The sequence below is a fragment of the Tympanuchus pallidicinctus genome, unplaced genomic scaffold (genome assembly GCF_026119805.1).
Source record: "Tympanuchus pallidicinctus isolate F22 unplaced genomic scaffold, pur_lepc_1.0 scaffold15, whole genome shotgun sequence".
Lineage (NCBI taxonomy): Eukaryota > Metazoa > Chordata > Aves > Galliformes > Phasianidae > Tympanuchus > Tympanuchus pallidicinctus.
This window is the reverse complement of record NW_026294669.1, coordinates 24,053,350-24,073,160: the sequence shown is the minus strand read 5'-3', so window position 1 is coordinate 24,073,160 and position 19,811 is coordinate 24,053,350. Positions and strand designations below refer to the sequence as shown.

The 19,811-nt window shown below is 46.1% G+C and overlaps 1 protein-coding gene and 1 long non-coding RNA gene across 6 annotated transcripts in view; one reads left to right on the top strand and one right to left on the bottom strand.

The window, feature by feature from the left end:
- LOC128076716 (uncharacterized) overlaps nt 1-19,811 on the top strand; it is a 496,481-nt gene that overhangs the window by 20,635 nt on the left and 456,035 nt on the right. The window lies entirely within an intron of this gene.
- PARD3B (par-3 family cell polarity regulator beta) overlaps nt 1-19,811 on the bottom strand; it is a 753,023-nt gene that overhangs the window by 359,167 nt on the left and 374,045 nt on the right. For 2 of the 5 annotated variants that reach the window (XM_052674688.1, XM_052674689.1), the window contains exon 1: nt 12,294-12,465. The exons of 1 other annotated variant lie outside the window; for it this stretch is intronic. In XM_052674688.1, the coding sequence (XP_052530648.1) occupies nt 12,294-12,413 (120 nt within the window). In that variant the 5' untranslated portion in view covers nt 12,414-12,465. Of the gene's footprint in view, nt 1-12,293; nt 12,467-19,811 lie in introns of those variants that run through there. 2 more of the 5 variants (XM_052674692.1, XM_052674685.1) reach the window with 2 other exon arrangements.

Below are 19,811 nucleotides of genomic sequence, written 5' to 3'. Positions count from 1 at the left end.
CTTTCCTTTGTTGAAGTGATTAATGCATTCGCAGCTGTCCCAGGACCGCTTATCAGGAGCCCTCAGAGTTCCTAATGTGTGACTGAGCAACAGCAGACTCCAATCCCCACAGCACAGAATACAAATGCCAGTGAGACAATACAGATCAGGTATGATTACATCCTCTAACACTGTATCATATACACTGAGCTTTAGACAAAGCTCAAGTAAGGGAAAAAGCCAGCAGTAAATTACAGAAGTGTATCCTTAATTCCACATGGAGAGCCATAACAGATTCTTCTTTGAGAGAGAGGATATATTTTTTTTTTTCCTTCAAACTTATGCAAGGATTTCACAAAAAGCAGCAGTGCAGCACCACAACCCTAACCTCTGCACAAAACAGGCACTGGGGAGCATGATCTAGGGCCTGATTCACCTTCATGCCCCAAAAACACAACCTTTAGGGCCAAATTTAGGTCCTGTGCTGGAAATGTGCTAAGACACACAGGGTAGGTTTCAAAACCAAAAGCACTGTAAGTATTTGGAGATGCAAGCTGAGTGCCTTTGAGGCAGAAGTTCATTGCTGCATTACCATGGAAAGAAAAAAGAAAAGGAATGGGAAAAATAGATGAATTTAGAACAAGTTGTTCTGGGACAAAAATAAAGCATCCTCAGCCACTCAAGTGTCGGAGCAAGGTCTGGACCAGACGAAGCTGATACATGGCAGTTGGTTCTCACGTGAAATACTAAATTAATCAGGCTGTACTCCTCAGCAGCAAAAAATATTGAGTTAAGAACGTTCTCAAGGCACAAAAAGCCAGCAAGCACTGCCAAATTCCATGAAGATTAGGCAGCTGTACTGGTTCCGGCAATTGGATGCAGAACAGACACACTGTGAATAGACCAAATGACCTCTTAACTGCATTGGCAGAAGTAAGCATTGGAGTCGGGCAAAACCCAAAGATAATCCTCTACTTCTTGATGTCAACTTCCAGCTTCACTTGACTGAAACACAGAACATCCCAGAATTAATACCTCATCAAGAATTTATGTCATAAAAATGAAGTGGATATTGGCTAGTTCAAAGACAACAAAGAAGAGAGTGAGGTTATTCATTCTGTCATAGAAGCTCAATACCACTGGTGTGCAAAAGTGGTTTCCTCTCCCTTAACAGGAAGTGCAAAAAGGCGTCTTCCTCCCTCTCCTCCAAATACCTTCAGGGAAACAGAATCACAAAGGCCTAGGGATGGAAAAGTTTTGGAGATTTGCAAGGACAGAGAAGACCTCTTCCACACTAACAAAAACACTTTCCGCTCCAACCCGAAGAATGACACACATCCCAGTCACTGATCCGGGGCAGCTTCCTCCAACCTCCTGAGCAGGGTGGTCTTTCCAGATCTAGAAAGAGGGATGTGCACCTAGCAGCATTCTTTTCACAGCTACAGCACAGCCCTGTGAGGAGAAACTTCACACAACAGTCAGTATGAAAGTTGACTAAATGCTCTATTTGCATATACATTACAACAGTAAGAAGACACCATCACAGCCTTCTTTTATATGCAGTTTGATGCCATTCACCACCCAGACAGATCAGCCCGATGTACTTTTCCACCAGCTAACTTGCTTATTCTTTCAGTGTATATGAGTACAGTTAAGGAGCCCTAACTCCACATATGCCATGCTCAAGCATCTGCAGAAATATCTCCCTGGGAAATTAATGAAAAATATACTGAAGAGTCTACAGCAAACAGAGCATAATGTAGGCATTTTTTTCACAAAAATGCTCATAGCTGACCAAGTGAGAGGAATGCTTTATCACAAGTATCTACTGACAGCAGTACTTGCAGTGTAACATCACCTTCTCATTAACAGAGACTATTATATCCCATTTTCCCAGCTCACACGTAGACATTGGTAGAGAGCCCACAACTGACAGGTTCAGCCACAACGCGCTGTGCTCACTGTTAGGTGTGAAGGCTTTACAGCAAAGTAATTGGACCTACTTCTACTAAGTGGTAATTCTATTACTATACACCAGAGCCTCGAAAAAAGGAAGGACACATACAAAGCAGTCAATTCTCATTTAAAAGAGGCTAGCAGGTAAGGAAATAGTCCTTGTGCTTAAAGAGAAAAGAAAAACAAATAACCCAATAACGTCAGAATTTGCTGGTATATTGGTCTCTTAAGGTTTGTGACTTGGCCTTCCATAAAACCTGCAACAGTTCTGGCCGCATTATCAAAAGTCTCTTTTACACTATATATTCCCTTAACAAAGTTAGGCTCCAAAACATAAAAACAACAACAACAAAAAAACAAACCCTGAAAATTCATTCATCTTCAGCAAGACTACAAGAGTATTTAACAATTAAATCATCAAATTGTAGCCTGCATCTTTGAATATTAAATTACATTTGTCTAAAACTATTATGTAAGAATCGTACTTCACATTCACAGCTTAACAAAATCCAGTTTTTATTTTCCTTCCCAGTTTAAATAAATTCCTTCCCTTGTTCTCATTCTTCCCCCTTACAGTGCACGAGAAGTTTCAGTTCTGAAACAACACTTAAAGAATGCAAGTAATGCACTACAGTCTATTTCAAAGCTGAGACCTGCAGCTAGCAACACTACATCCTGGATTCTGCTATACTATCAAGTTGGGTTTTATTGCTCTGAAATCCCCACTGATACGCCAAACAGTTAATCTCTAAGCACACAATGCATAAAAGGGTTCATTTCAAACCAGAAAAATGGAAGACACTTATAATCACCACAGCATTCACATTTGAATGACAGCTAAACATAAAGACACATCAAGCATTCAGCCATCTGGAAAGAAGCTGGGATTTTTTCATATTGTCTATTCTCAAACCTTTAAGACAAGAGTCAGAGGTTGACCGAGACTTCCATTTAGCAAGATGCTCTTTTCATATCTATAGCCATTAATAAACTGCAATATGAACAATAAGCCAGGCTTCTCCACTTCCTCTGAATTCAAAAGATGGTTCTGTCATACCAAGATAAACAATGTGTGCATACTGCCAGATGTATGTCACATTTGAAACATCTGACGTTACCCAAACAGACCTACCTAGTGCCTTTCTCATCCCTTTAAATACCAGGTGTTTAATAAAACTACGACAGTGTGAAAATATGGCATTCTTCCAGACAAGAAAGCATACACTGGCAACATACATAATATTCACATGTATTAAAATCTATATAACCAAAGTAGGTATTCAGTCTATACTCCGAGTTAAACAGCAGAGTTAAAAGTTGCTGGAAGAAAACAATAAGAAGCACCTTGCAAGATAGCAGAGCCCCAGACAACAAGAGAAGTCCAACTTCAGTGCTACATTTTTCAATGCTGTGCGAAGGATGCAATTAAAAAGAAAAAAAAAAGTACACCATACATACAAAAGCAAATTACCTACACCCTTCAGGTTCTGCCTTGTTGCAACTACTTCCCCAAAACACTAATCCTATTTGGATGGAAGATGCTCCAAGCCACCATTTTCCCTGCCTCACAGATTACAGCGATGACACTGGCCTACTCCCATCTCACCCACCTTGCTTCAGGTGCAAGTAAACAAAAAGAGTAACAGCTCTGACTGATTTTGCTCTTCTGGCAGGCTCAAAAATAGGGGAAAAAAAAAAAAAAAAAAGAAAAAGAAAAATAGGATTGAATGCAACAGTAATTGTACAGGAAAAAAAAAAAACCTCAGAAGCAATGTACTTGAAATGCACAGGCCACGAGTGTTCTTTCGAGCATTTCTGAGCTATGCTGGGTATTTTGAGCAAAAATTAATTCTTCCTTCTGCTATCTGGAAAGCTAGCGGAGCAGTTCCTATTGGAGTCTTTCAGGTCAAATTACCCAAAAAATTACTCCCGAAAACATTCATACAGAACACTTCATTGGGTTTTCAAGTGCTAATCTTCTTGCCTAACACAGAGTTGTCACCGATCATCCATAATGCTACTTTTTCCAGCCTCACAACTACCTTTCCCCCTAGCTTTTTCCACAGACACATAAGCAAACCTTGCCTCACAACCGTGCTGCACCAAGCTGCTCTCTGTGCACAACGTCAACACATCAATGAACATTCCTCTTTTTCTCATCCAATGTAACCATTTCAGATTTCCAGCTCTTTAAGGAGTTTTCTTTTTGCACATTATAATGCCAGAAACTCTTCAAACAGTTGTTCAGAACACATTTGGTACAAGCAGCAGAGGAAAATTAATTGTGAATTGGCAGCAGCTCTTTTTTTTTTTTTTTTTTTGCATGAGCATCATTCTGGGGGAGCTGAGGACATTAACTCCCTTTAGTCTCTAAATATCTCAGCAAGTCTTTCCCATATAAACCTGGGTAGATTCAGTTCTTTTCTACTCTTCCATTCTTTGGCCAAAGGTTGAGGTACCAGAAGCAAAGAAAGACAGCCAAGTTGCCAATATCAGCTAGAAAATGCTGTAATATTTCTTTAATAAAGGAACCACTAGGAACTGACTGAATGAATGTAGTACCCAACTTCTGAGAACCATGCTAGAGCATCTGACACAGTATACTGTGCTACAGAACTGGAAGCTGAGGGGTTGGATCTAGCAGAGGATATAAAGACAATTTCTGCAAAGAAAATCTCAGCACAGTGAGTATCCCAAAGAAAAAACAGCTGAAGTTAATCAGTCAAAGTAAAGTAGGCCATATTTTTGGCAAGCTAAAATAGACCAGATATTTCCTAAAGTCAGAAAAATTTTAAAAAGCTTGTAAAAATGATCCAATAGACTGCTGACAACCAACGGGCATTTATTTTATTAGAAAAAATTATATGTTAGCAAAAATCATTATTAGAGTTAACAACTTCTTAGCTGAAGATGAGCAGTTTGGAGTTAAACTGCATTTTCAAGAAGAGTTCACATCTGACTGTTGGAATAATGTCTTCATCTCTTTCCTTTGGGCTTAAACAGTCACTGATTTTGTTATTTTTTTAATTTTTTTTCCAATGCAAGCCCTTTCGAGGCTTCAGGGAGCCAAAAAACAAAACAAAAGCCTGCTGTATCACTTTGGTTTCCATACAGGCTTTAATCTGGACTAATTCACAGTTCAAGACAAAGGAAAATAATCGATAAGTAAACTTCTTTAAAGAAGTAATTAAAGCACTGAACACAAGACATGAAAATTAACTTAAAATCAGAAGGTTCAAAGAAATGTACAGGTGAGATTCAGCATGATCACTTGTGCTGTACTGCAAAACCATTTGGACCACAGAACCCCATCTTTAAAGGAGAATCCTAAGCCAGAAAAAAAACGAAGTCCAGCTATCCAGCTGCTCACCTCCACCCATCACACGAACCTTGAGATCCCACGTACCAGCCTCTGCTGGACTGCAGTCATTCATCTTCCTGCCTATCTGCCATTCATACCGAAAGGATCATCCTTATTTCAGCCTGGAGGAATGGGCTTCATTCAAGAGCTCTGTGGTGTTCTTTTTCATAGCAGACTAATCAGTGAAGAAGAGCAGCAAAGAGGCCTCACTGTGGCAGTAGCTGCTGCCAGCACACATCCACGAACCCAGAGGATGATGTGCCTGAACCACCCAGTGCAGGAGTATCACCAGGAGCAAACCTGAGCACTGGAGCAGGGTCACAGCACCTGCCACAACAAAGCAAAGATGTGAGCTCTGCATGGAGATACTGGCAGCACAGAAATTACACATTTGCACTAGATATTAAGGCAGACTTTGATGACAGATTGAAACATCGCAATGGTTCACTTAATGGAGGTATCTATAGCAAAATCACTACGCATAAGAAATAACCACTTACAGAAACAAGTCTTACATATTTCTTCTTTAAAAGTAAGGCTAATGATCCAAAGTCCTATCCAGTGCATTCAGTAATTTTGTACAAAAGAAAGTTTGCTGCACGTGAAAAATTTTGGAGTAAAATTGCACAAGGAATAAATTACCGGTAAGTATTAGAGAATTACCACAACAACATACGAGGAGAACACTTTAATTAAGGGATACACTACCTATCATACTGCACAGTCCTTCCCCAAAGGTCTTGTGTCAGTTCACTAAGATTTGCATGAGAAGGAGCATCTTCAGTTTAACAGTGTATTTAGGGCACCGCCTGGTCAGTGGTATTTGAAGCTTGTTTCTGTCAATAAATGATTCCCAGGAGCCTGTCTCATCTGGTCAGCCAGTGCCCAACATTCAGTAGGTATATCCTTATGCTTAAGCAAAATTCAAGAGCGAAATACAAAAATCACAAAGCAGAATCTGTTCTCAACAATACACACTGCTCAAGCCCTTCAAGCATCAGCACAGCCACAAAGGATGGAACGCAGGCATCTTAATACGGAGCTGGAGGGAGTTTTCAGTAATGAAGCAATAGGTCTTCATGCCTAGGAATGCTGCAGTTATGACATTAGCATTATTAGGAAAGCCTAAAGAATGTCATGTTCACTGGGGGAGGAAATCTGCTTGCTTCAGTAGCAGGATGCACGATGGCGCGGTGTGGCGCAATCCAACTGACCATACGGAGCAGCTAAGGAGGAAAGCAGTCACACAGCATTAACCCAAAGGTAAGAACTGCATCCATTAAAAAACAAAAACTTTGGGTTTTTAAGAAAATACCAACAGAATACAACCCTCCATTTCCCAGTACTTAGAAAGACACTAAAATAGGATTTTATGCAGCAAGCAAAAGCATTTCTCAGTGCCATCCCATGCCAGAAGGGATTTTTTGTAACGTCAGAACTGTCACACTGCACAGTACTTCCCCAGCTGGAAATAAAGATATGAAAAACACTGTTTGGGGGTTGAATTTCTTCTTCACTTCCCTAGAAGACTACTTAGAGCTTGTGCACATATGGGCAAGGAGCACCAGGAATCAGGCAGTACTGAGGACTTCAATGGCTTCCATCCACAGCTGCTTTAACGCCCACTTAGTACAAAATCTTTGCTGTCTCTCAAGCGATAACAACTGATAGTACTCAGAACTTGATAAATCCCATCTGGGAGACAAAAATGAAAGCTGTGTTATCACACAGACTGACACCTGACCTGCACTATTTCCAGGAGGAGTTACTCTCATTTCGCCTACTGAATTTTCACTAATTTTACCCAGCTCTATTCGTTAGCAAAGCTTCTGCCCTCAAACAAATTAACATCAGCTAACTTCATGCTCAGCCAAAAGCACAAGTTACTGGAAGCAGTCTGCTTCTTAAAAAACAAACAAACAAAAAAAAAAAAAACCCCAAAGGCATCCAACAATTTATTTTTCAAGTTACATAAGTACACAAAGTCTTATGAGATGTTTTGTATGACAAGTCTGACTTTCAGTCCAACAGCAGTTTTTGTTTGGATTATAAACACCTGTTCAAAAGAGAAAAGGAGATTGGAAATCTACCAAAAAATCATTACATCAACACTAATGGCTATAAAGCAGTACAGAAGCAGACTACAACATTTTATGCAGAATTGATAAAAAAACACTGCCACTTTTAACTCTCAGTGGTTCAGAATCACCTTACAATTTAATTAAATAGAAAGCCACCATCAGCAGCAATAAACCCACAGCACAGTGCTCAGAGCATTAAGTATTTATACAGCTCAAAGGACAGAGCTTCTACGTCTTTGCCAACTGATCACAGCTATAGCAATCCTATTCTTCCATGCTTAAACTCACAAGTTCTTAACCTATAAATCTGGAGGGCAAGTGAAATTAGCAGTCTAAGACAAATAACTTATAAAGTAAGTTCCAGCTCAAGTGCATCTGGTTTCCTGTGAAGTCATCGCTTAAGAAATACTCATAAAAACACACTGTGAAACTTATTTAAACTATGAAATGGTTTTGTTTTGCTATTATTTAAACCAGGAAAAGAGCCTACTTTCACAGAATCACAGAATTGTAGGGGTTGGAAGAGACCTCTAGAGATCATCGAGACCAACCCCCCTGCCAAAGCAGGTTCCCTACAGCAGGTCACACAGGTAGGCGCCCAGGCGAGACTCAAATATCTCCAGAGAAGGAGACTCCACAACCCCCCTGGGCAGCCTGTTCTACTTTAATAGCAGGCTCTGTGAAAACGCCATTTTGACTGCCGTGGCCACAAAGACACACTGAGAACACTGAGCCAACTCTGAGAAACTCCTACCCTTGCTTTCACCTGATCCCCTTCCAAGACTTCAGCAGCTCCCCCTAACCCCAGCAGCAAACCAGCCTACGGACAGAAACACACCACATAGCCACACTGCAACAATGAATCCAGGAACAGCTGAGGACAAAAATATTTGTCAAAAGTATCTCCTGCACAATCAATGACAGTTACAAGTTAAGGATACAACTCCTACCAAAACAAACAAACAAACCAACCCTCATTCTTCCATCACTCCAAAGTTATTTCCAGTATAAATGAAGTATCACTACCATGGTTAAGTCAGTAGCAGTGTTATATAAAATATTTTGAAGTAATCGCCTCCTTCCTCTTCTTTACCCCTCCCGCTCACACGCACTCCTTTCCTGGACATGAGTCAGTTGCCATCAACTCACACAACTGTGATGGAAAAGCAGCGTGTTGAGTTCTTTTTTAGCCTGCTATCACAGCAGACAAACCTGAAGGTTCTCACATACACCTGATACCTTCTGAAGAAATACGCTCTGTTTCTGCAAACATTTTTGTAAGCATAGAGTTCTGAGTACAAGCAAATTGCCATTTCCCTCTCCCCCCACTCAGCATTTTCAGAGAAACTGCAGGAAGAAAACTACAGCTCCGTCTGCCTGCTAGCTGATTTACAGCAGCAGTTCATCATTGCAGAAAGCCATCACGTTGTGGGGCAGACAAGAATAAGGAGAAAGGGAAAGATCTATTTTTAATTTTTCTTTTTTAGCAAGAATGAGAATGTGATCTAGACAGTCAACCTGCAGCTCTTCCAATCCATCTAACTTGGGAAGACAGCCAATACCATCTAAGCAACTCGCCATTTTTTCCTCCACTCACAAACACGTCATTCTCAAATCAACTCAGACACTGTTATTACTGCTTCCCATTCAGTCTGACTGCCAACTGAAGCTACCACCACCATCACAGAATCAACTGCTGCCTTTTGCACAGCCTCTTGAGTGGAAACACACACTCTAATGCCCAACACAACTGTTCATCAAGCCCATTCAAGACAGTCCAACTAATATTTGACCACATCAGCCTCCCAACAGGAAGCCCACAGACATGGAAACACTTGAGCAAAGAACCCTAAACATGAGTAACTAGCAAGTGCTCCCCCAAGGCACCACAGGATACCAAGCTATCAGAAATAGCAGAGAGCTGGGCTGACAAGGGATCATTAATGCTGCTGGATCCAGCTACCAGCAGGAAGCCTGAGCACACATACTTCCCAATAGCAGAAGTAGATTCCAACTTGCAGATCCCATCACACGTCACTGCACTGAAACACAGTTACCTCCTGAGATGAGACACTTCATTGAAAAACTTATCTACAAGCAGATGATTAACAAAATATTTTCTTAAATCCAAGCCAATTCACATCACGCAGCCCCAGAGCAAACATTCTCTTAGTTGATGCTGTCCCAGCAGAGAGTTATATTCTCCAGAATCAGAGATGTGCCCATTCAGAACTACAGCACTACCTTAAAAATCACACTAAGATCCAAAACAGCAAAAAATAATCAGTTGGGTTCTTCAGCTGCAACAAAGATCCCGTATTTTTTTTTTGGTTAATGGCAGCAATTGAGCTCTCACAACATAATTTCAGCAAGAAATCAAAGGGAATTTGCTGAGAAAACCCAGCAGGCTGCAACAAGCCATTGGTTGCTGAGTACTCAGCTATTTACCAAAAGTCTCATGGAAATGCAAGACTTGGCTATTTGTTGTCTCCACAATGCAAGTGTAAAGAGGTGCCGAGTACTGAAAGTCTATCACAAACAGAAATGCAAATACCTTACAATATAAGTGAATTAATATTCTAATCTCACATCTTCCCCTCTACTAGACACGAGAAATCCATTGCATGACTGCAGTGTAATAGCAAAATTCTGCTTCCAGAAGAACCCTTGAAACACAAAGCCTCTCACACCATTTCTGGGGCATTCGACAGTACCAAAACAAAGACAAAATTCCCAACGCTTGTATCCTAGCTACCTTCTTCATTTTTCACTCTGCAGCTATGAGGGATGTTCCAATGTTCCTTATTCCCATTTTCCTGCCTTCTCCAAATTCTTCAGGCACTGTAACAATAACATTTTCCACTTTGTTTTTTAAAAGTTGTTAACGCTCAAAAATTACATAAAGCTCACCAAGTGCCAACAGCAACAGCAGTATTCTGCCACAGGAAGCATTCCAAACACTCTAAATATTTTGAAAAGGAAAACAAATCTTCTGTTATCTTTCACACAAACCTGTTCGTGCGCCCACACCACTGAACAGATCTCAGCTGATTATCCTTAAATTCTCTGGGTCTCCCATTCTTTGAGTTTATGTTGTAGTAACAAAAAAAATGTTAAGTTTTGAAAATTTAAACATAGAACAAGTAGGGGAAAAAAAGAAAATAGCAGAGCACCCCACCCCTCCTTGTCACACCAGCTGGAAACATTGCAGAAGACAATGAGATGAACTGTTTGTGGAGTGAGCACAAACTGTCAAACCAACCCCAAATTTTAGCTCTGCAAAGAGCACTAACTCCAGATAATGTTTGATGAGATAAGACAAAAATCAATCTCCTTATCTTCTTGGCTAGTTCCACTGCAAACTGTGTAGAATACAGAGCAATTAATCAAAGCACTGCCAAAAAAAAAAAAAAAAAGCAACAGAAAACACCTGCTTAGGCTTCCAGTGAAGAAGGGGGAGAGAGAGCACATAAGCCACCCAACTTTTATTGACTTGAACTAAAACACATCCTGTATTTCTTAAGCCCTCAGGCCGCTTCTCCCCTCCCTGCCTCTCTGCAAGTCCTCCTGCAAGTTCTAGACGACCACTGCTCAATGCGACCAGTGATTTCTGACCACACAGGCCTGTACCTACTGCACCCATCCACAACCCAGAACAGGGAACCAATGATGTCTGAAGTGTGAACTGCAGCTTCTGGCTGTCCTACTCAGGAGACTGTATGCTTCAGACCTCACATCCTCTGAACATAACAGATGACTGCTGAGCATGAAAATCATCATCTACAACTACCACCTGAATAACAGACTGGATACAAAACCTTCAGATACATTACACTGCACATCCCCTGAGATGCTCGGCTTTTTCCCCTATCACTAACTGCTGAGTCTTCTGGAACAGGCAGGGCCTTGCCTACAAAAGCAGAGATCCTGCTGTCCCTTAAAAACAAACAACAACAAGGAACACCAACAAGAAGAAAAGAAGAGGCTGTGGGGACAGGGGTGGTGATGTATTTATACAAAAGCTTTGTAGGCCACCTTTCAGCTGTCGTCAAGGCACTAACTCCAAGCATGTCACAGGCATGGGCTCAGAGCAAACTTGAAATTTACACATTCACCTCAACCATAATGGTGGTTTCTGACAAACCCCATTCCTGAGCAGCGGTGAGATGCTCATCTCCAAGCTTTGAGGCACACATCAGCGCACATCGCACCAACAGTTGGCCGTAAGAGCATGACAACACTACCAAGGCTTTGCAGGTATTGCGCACACACACAACATTCACTGGAAAATCTTTATACAAAACGTGTCAGGCTGTAAACGCTAAGGCCACAGAAAGCACTGCAGACAGTGACTGCTATCAGCTGTACTCAGCTGCTGGCGACGGATCTAACACATCAGTAGAACTTTCCCTCAGAATAAAACTGCAAAGCAGAACGAGACCGTTACTCCCAGTTCCATACTGGGGCCAGCACACAGCGACGGGCAGAGGAGAAAGCAGCCCGGGGCATTCAGCAGCGCCCGGTGCAGCCGTGTCAGGCCTCACGAGGGCCCGCGGCCGGCAGGTCCCGCGCGCAGTGCCAGGCCTCCCACCAGCGCCGCGCGGAACCCCGCAGCTGCCTCTGCCCGGGGGGGACACAAAGGGAAGGCTATTTCTCCGTTCTTCGGCACAACCCGAGAACTCCTCGCATACGCCGGCGGTCACCTCCCGACGCTCGCGGCACGCGTGGAGCAGCCGGTGCGGGACCGCACGGGTCGGATGGAAGCGGCGCGAGTTCCGTTCGCGTCCGTACCGAGTTTGTTTGTCAACACGCAGGGCGAGAATGCGATGAGCCCTCGGGCACCGGCCCGCGCGGTCGCGGCGCCCCACCGCCCGCCCGGCCCCGGCCCCCGGCAGCGGCCCGCCCCCCGTGCTCACCTTCTCCTGGGCCTTGCGGTAGCGCTGCAGGGCCTGTTGGGTCAGGTCCCGCACGCGGAGCTGCCCGTCCTTACAGGGCACCACGATCCCGGTCCGCCCGAAGCACACGGTCACTTTCATCTCAGCGCCGCGCCATGCCCCGCCGGCCCCGCCACAGACGCGGCCCGGCCCGGCCCGGGGGGCGGCGCAGGTGCGGCCCGGGAGCGCCGGCAGGTGCGCGGCCCCGGCCCCGCGGCGGGGGCGGGCCGGCAGGTGCGCGCGATGCCCCGGGGCCGCGCACGGGCAGTGCCGGGAGCGAGGCCGCGACCGGAGGCCTCCTTCCGCCGCGGCGGGCCGCTGTGCCCGCCCCTCCCCGCCCGGCTCCTCTCCGGGGAGGCGCGGGCCGAGCCGGGCCGGGCGGGGCGGCCCCTCGCGGCGGGGCTCGGCGCGGGTCGGGGCGGCGCGGCGGCGGGCCGCGAGCGAAGGAGCCGCGGCGGGGTCTCGGCGGGGTCTCGGCTTCCCGCGGGATGCGGCCGCGAGCGCCGCGCGGGCCCGGGCACGCGCACGGGGTCACGGCACGCGGCCGGGGCGGCGCGAGGCGCGGCGCGCGGCCCGATGCGAGGGAACGGCGTGCAGCTGCGTCCGGGGGTCGGGCCGGGTTACGTTTCGACCTGGACGGCGGTGGGCACGGCCCCAGCAGCACGAAAGCGAGCAGCGTCTCAACGACGCTCTCGGGCGTAGGGTTTGGGTTTTGGGTTTTGGGTGCGGAGCCGGGAGTTGGCTTAATGGTCTGTCTGCGTGACCCAAGGAGGGACGTGCTGTGACCCCGTGGCCGTGCGGTCCTCGCCGTGTGAAGTAGCAGAACGAGCCGCCCAGCCCTCACCCGCCGCGATCCATCCCACGTGCTGTGGTGCAGAGCACAGTACAATATCCGCTCTGTCCTGTGCAGCAGCGCACAGACACTAAGCCCCTTGCAACCGCAGCCCCGTCCCTTGCATACAGCAAAGCAACAGCGCGGCTTGCCCTGCGTCCTGCCTTCCCTGCTCCATGTGGTGCTGGGCAGGGCCCCATGCCGTGTGTGCTACTGAATCTGCGCGCCCTCACCCTGACACGGGGCAGCCCGGCACTGCTGCGGTCACAGCAGATCAATCTACCCACAGAAATCCATACAACTGAAAGTCACCACAAACCAACAAAAAAAGCGGTATAAAAATACCTCAAAACCACAGCGTGACATCACACAGCACATGGGGACTGCTGCTGCAGTATGAATGAACGCCCTGCCAGCTTGAACCTGCGTTCGGAAAGGCAGCTCATGTTCTGTGCTGCATAACAACCACACACCAGTGCTAGAATCATAGAAACATTGGAGTTGGAATGAGCTGTTAAAGACCATCTGATCTAATCCTGTGCAATGAATAGAGACACCTACAACTCCATCAGGGGCTCAGAGCCCCATCCAGCCTCCAGGGTCAGGGCATCCGCCACATCTCTGGGCAACCTGTGCCCTTATTGTAAAAAGCTGTTTCCTTATAACCAATAATACCTAGAGAGAAGCTGTGCAGCAGGCAGGCTGGGCTAGCCACGCTGCAGACCAAGTGGGATGTGGTTGGACAGAGCCACACAGACCCCAGCAAGGAGAAGGTTTGTGCTGGTCCTGCAGGAGCAGCATGGGCTAAGTCTGGGGCTGCTGCAGTGGCCCCAGGAACAGTTCTTCCTCTGCTTAACAAATCCTGGCATGCCTCCATCAGCCTACAGGATTTCTGGGTAAGTCACAGGGAAATAGTCTATGAGACCATACAGAGGGCTGCCCGGAGTATGGATGTGGGACTGTGTGTGCAAGTGCACAAATGTGCATCCAATATGCTCTGAACCGGAAAAAAAGAAAAAGAAAAAAAAAAAAAACCACCTTTTTTTCCACAGAGAAAGAAGCTCAGAGGAAGGAAGGCACTGTTTCTTCAGCAGTGCCCACACCATTGCTTCTCCCAGCTGTTGCAGGCTGACATGTGGTCCTAGCACAGGTACGGCCTTGGTTGCTGAGCACAGATTGTGGGTTAATGATTGACAGTGAGAATAAAGGCTGTTCTCCCTCTGCCCCTCTCTGTTTATGAGCAAGGTGTGACACGTGGAGATCTCCTCTAAATGTGCACTTCAACCTTACAGAAACTGAGACTGTATTTAATTATCACACACCAGCAAGGAGAGGAAAGTCTGCAGCAGAGCCTCCACTGCATTTGCTGTCTGACAGTGCTTGTCTGGGCTGCACGCGGTATCGCAGATCAGACACTGCATGCTGTGGGTGCAGTACATGTTTGTTTACTCCGAAACAGCCCCAAAGCCTTTGAAGCCAGTGGATAACAATTAACACCTACATGGCGAGGAGGATCTTAACACAAAGATGTTACCTGCAACATCTTTGGGCATTACCTCTGCACAATGGCCTGACTGATCAGAAAGCTGTTGGGAAGCATTCTTCTGGGGGTGAGTGAGGAGGGTGCAGCACTTTCTCCACTGGTGAGCCCCCCTGCAGCACAGAACGCCAGCAGCACACATCTGAGAAATGAGTCATCACTGTCCTCCTTATTTTAAGGAAAATGCACCAACTTTTAAAACCGATTAAGAATGGGCTATTGTTCTCACAGCGCTGTGGAGGAGCCGCCTGCTCAGCTCTCTGGCTGACACCCAGGCCATGCTCTGCCCTGAGACCATCAGCCTGCACACGCCACTCTGGCATTGCCCCAGAAGGACTCCTGCTCCCCGCTGCCCCAGCTGCTCCTTCCCATCCATTCCCTTTCATGTGCCAACATGCACAGTTGCAGCTCTGTGTAATGCTGTAGAAAACTGATTCCTGTGATTTAAAAAAAAAAAAAAAATTGCCAGATTAGTTTTCATCCATATTGGTTCTGCAGAAACCAGAAAATCAGCAACCAACAGAGCTTGGTGCCGTGGCGGGGCGTGCCACGTGAGCCGGCCTGGGGGCACGGTGCATCAGGACGATGATGTCTCCCCAGGGCTCACACTGGCTGACAGCGCTTGGCAGGCAGCCTGGCTGCAAGGGCTTCATGCATAAATACATGTACATGGCCATGAGATACGCTCCTGACATTCACATATCAGTTTCGCAAGAGGGGATGATCGGATTTAACAGCTCACTGTCACTGCTGTTGTTCTTCCTCCCCTCCTGTTGCCCTTTCCCACCCACCGCTCCTTGGATATCTCCATGAACCTCTCTGACATACCATGCTGTGCCAGCGCCATGGCCAGTGCACACCAACCCCATGCATAAGCATAAGGCTTCCCCACCGTGCTGCCTGGTGCTGGGGCAGCGCCCTCGGGGCATCCCAACCCAGCTGCTGCAGCTACCATGTTAGCACAGGGCCAGCTGGCACGCTGCATGTAAGGCTTCCCAATTCGTAGTCGTCTAGGCTGAATGGCCCTTGCAGTTTCTCTGTTACTACTGGAAATGGCAATAGGGATAACTGGTACTTTGTTTTTATGTCTTTGAGACCTTATCTGAAGATCTCCAGTCTGCCAGTGCCAGCAAAGATTCTCAAGCACTGTGCCAGCAGACATGGGCTAGTTGAGCAACTTGCCTAAGAGCACAGAGGAGATGTTCCTCGTTTTGCTGCTAACATGACAACACAAGCTCTGACCTTTAATTTCTGGCTCTCAGCAGCACCTCTCTCCCTGGTGTTGTCACCAACAGGCGTGTTGCTGATTGACGTCAGTGGCCATGGCTCCCAGGAGAAGCTCCCGCAGCGCTCTTGGTTGGTCTCTTCTCCACCATTAATAAACCATGGAAGAGGGACAGAGTGACCCTTGGGAGCCATTACACTCCAAACGTGCCGCAAACGTGTTACTGCAGGCACTGCCTTTTTTCTTGGTCTCCAGCTGGTTTGGGCTTGGGGATAAAGTTGAAACCAGAATGAAAAGATAAACCAGAACCAGATGAAAAGATAAAACAGTGTCATTGAAATCCGCCTCGTAGCCTCTGGAGATCTGATTTGTGATTCTTCAAACTTTTCTTCTGTTAACACAGTTGAATACATTTGTTTGCTCCTTCCTGCATGTTGTTACCAGCAAAACCTCCAATTACTAAAGGCAAAAAAGGTCATAATTCCTGCTGGTTGTATTTTGCATTTCTCCTAGCCTGGATAATGAAAATCAATAAAACCACTTTCCCTGCCAAGTCTCAGTGGTACAATGTTGGTGAATAAAGGGAGAGCAAACTAACAGCTTTCTTGAGAACTGTGGTAGAATTTTTAAAAAAATACAATTAAAAAAATCTATCTGCAAGCTACATAAAGTCACATTCTTCCAAAGTTTAATCTGAGCCTCATTTAAAGTTGAAATAATAAATAAAGGAATTGTGATATAGGCTTGCAAAGTAAGATGTTACTCAGTTTCCATCTGTGATGCCACCCTCAGTTTATCCCAAATCTTCTTTTTGCGCCTGTAACGATATTGATTGAGCTCAACAAAGAACTTTTTAACACCTGTGTTCTGCAAGAGCTGTACAGCCAGCCCTACAGCTCCTGAGCCACAGAAATAGTGTGAACCAAATGAGGGAAATACAGTGTCAGTTCATTGGGGTCGGATCGCATCTCCTCCTCTGGCTGAGGAAGGGCACGTCCCACTGCCACGCTGGGGGATGCTCAGGCTGGTGGATCTCCTGCCCAGATGGGGTCACAGCCACCCTGCACCTGTCCCCACCACAGACATTACATTAGCAACACATCAGTGCATCCTGCTGGGCTTCACCAGCACCCTGCTACCTGTCAGCATGTGTTTTCCCCCGTAAGAAACAGCTGAGTGCAGAGCTGAGTGCTGAGGGCTTCCATACCCACTCTGCGGTATGGAATGTTTTGCTTACAGTGGGATGATGGGTACACTTACTTAAGAGCTGATGGTAACAAAATGTTTATAGTGTAGGCAGGAGATGGCTCCATCTAAATAGGTCTAAATGTTCATAAAAGTTAGGCAGGTACAGAAATTAGTACCTTGGAAAACACCAAAGGTATGTTCAGAGAAATCCAAAAGGGAGGGAATGTCTGAATAGAGTCCATGGGAGGCTTAAGTACATGAGATACACATCTGGAGACTTCTCTGAAATGTTCCTCAGCCACAAAGCATGGTAAGGACCTCAGTGATATGGTCTCTGTCTTACAGAGAGAAAGAGAAGCTTTCTGAAGCCGCTTTCAAGCATAGGTTGATACAATCTCAGATTTATTTTTTATTTCTGTCCACATATCTCAGAAATCTTCCATGCAGTGTAACTTTGCCTTTGGCTGCTGATGTCATTCTCACTCCACTCTCAGCCTTGCTTTGAGAGAAGGACAGTTCTGAGGTCCCTGCCCAGCAATAAGGCCAAGCGCATCACTCCTTGGGGCCTCACCCGTGTTCCACCCATGTGCAGCATGGCTGGGGCAGCCTCTGTGCCAGAACATCTGGAGGGAGCACAGTGCCCTTCTGCTCTACAGCAGCATGGAAATCCACAGTGCTTTGCTGAGGCACTTTGTGTCAGCAAATATCTGACAGTGAGCTGGGAGGAGGGCCCAGCCCTGAGGTCTCTGATGCTCCAAAGTAGGGCTGAACTACAAGCTGGAGGTTTCTTCATTAGCTCTGTGATAATGTCAGCTCTGTTCCACCACTTGGGATGTGGTAGGAGCTGCTCCCCACGGTGACCTTGCTCATTGCTGGGTAGTGCAGTGCACATGTGGAGACTGCAGAACATCGAGGTCATGCAAAAGCTCACAGACTGTGCTGAAAATCAGCCCAGCTTACTTTTTTCTCACTGGGATTTTGGACAAAAAACTTCAGCGGTTGTACTGGAGGAATACAACTCTTGAACTAAAGAGAAAAATGAAGGTCACCACCCTTTTATTACACCATGGACTGAGAAGATTCAGGTTAAGATCGTAGGACCTGTGAAATTAATTCTGATACAGAGCAGAATGTGTTAAATATCCAGTTTAGAGCCTTCTTGACCATGGGACCAGAGACTCCTGTTCCTCCCGGAGGAGAGATGCTGGCTCCAGCACACTGGCACTGCTGCAGAGATGGCACACAGCCACCCACTGATGTGCTCCGCTCTCCCCACCCTGAGGCTGCTCCTGTGGCAATGCAGTGTGTTCGTCTCTCCTTGCTGAGAGCTGTGCCTAAAGGCACAGTAAAGCCTTTGATTATCTGAGAGAGAAAAAATCAAGTTTTCAAGGGCTGCCACTGGTTTCTATTTAATAGTATGTCATTTCCAGACTTTGCATACTTCTAGCTTCTAGCACTGACTTTTTTCATTTTGTTTTATTAGTACGTGGGTTTCATTCATCGTTCTGTTTGCAGCCATTATTTGGGCTTGCTAGCAGCAAATCTATATTTGCTGTGACCTGACAAGCATATATAATTTTAATGAATATACGCAATTTTGAAATGCCTATTTTAACATAGAAGTCAGGAAAGGACCATTTACATCACAGATCTTCATCTGTGCGGTCTTTGAAACAGATTTTCACCAATTCTGTTTTCTGTTTATACTTTCTTTCTCCTCCTCTCTTTCTTCCTTATGAACTATTTCATACTATTCAGTAATATGAGCTACAGATGCTGGAAGTTTTTATACATTTGGTCCCTGAAGATGAAAGATTTGCTCTAAGCATGGGGGAGATGTGGGCTGCCAGGCCAGAGCAGCCAGGGGGGATCTCAAGGAGGGGAAGTTTCAGTCCCTCAGACCACAAATCACCCTCCAGCAGTGCAGCTGGGAGGGACAGGTCTCAGTGCAGAGGTGCTGCCTGCAATTCCCCCCACGGCTGGAGGAGCGTGAGCGGCCCTTCCCCCCTTACCACAGAGGGTTTGATGAAATGCGGTGCCCGTGAGAGGATGAAGAGGGAGCCCTTCCTCCTTCGCCCTCCATTGTTCTGGGAGGCGGGGAGCACAACCCCTCAGTTCCTGGAGCCCGGCCTCACCCAGCAATGCTGCTCTCCTCCTGTTTGTCTTTCCCTCACTCTTTGCCATCACTAACGAAAACGATTACTGAGCAGTCCACTAATTGCACTGTGCTCTGCAGACGATGCCTATGGAGCTATCTGGGTCAGGCATGCCAGGCACCGGCCTTCTCTGCAGCGCTTCACACGGTTGCTCCCTCCCATGATCCTTTTTCCAGATGGTCTCTAATCCCCGCACATATCCAAAATCCTCCAGCTATGATTTCTTGACCTCCTCAACAACAGAGATTCCTCTCCTCTGTATCAGCACATACTGTTCTTTCTGTTTCTATGACACTTCACAGTATTTCCCAGCAGTATTTCAAACTTTTCATTCCTTTTCACTCTCTTCCAACTTTCACACCTAAGGCAGCGGGTGAACGTGAGCGGAGCCAACAGTGTATCGGTCTGACTCCTGGAAACCAGCACACACCTTTCCTTCCACAAGGCACTTCATTCACACAGATATTTTCTCCAGATGCTTCTGGAACAATCCCAAATTCACTGAAGGTGAAATCTAAACAACAGCAGTGTCTGTAGTCTCTGACATTGCCACCAGATT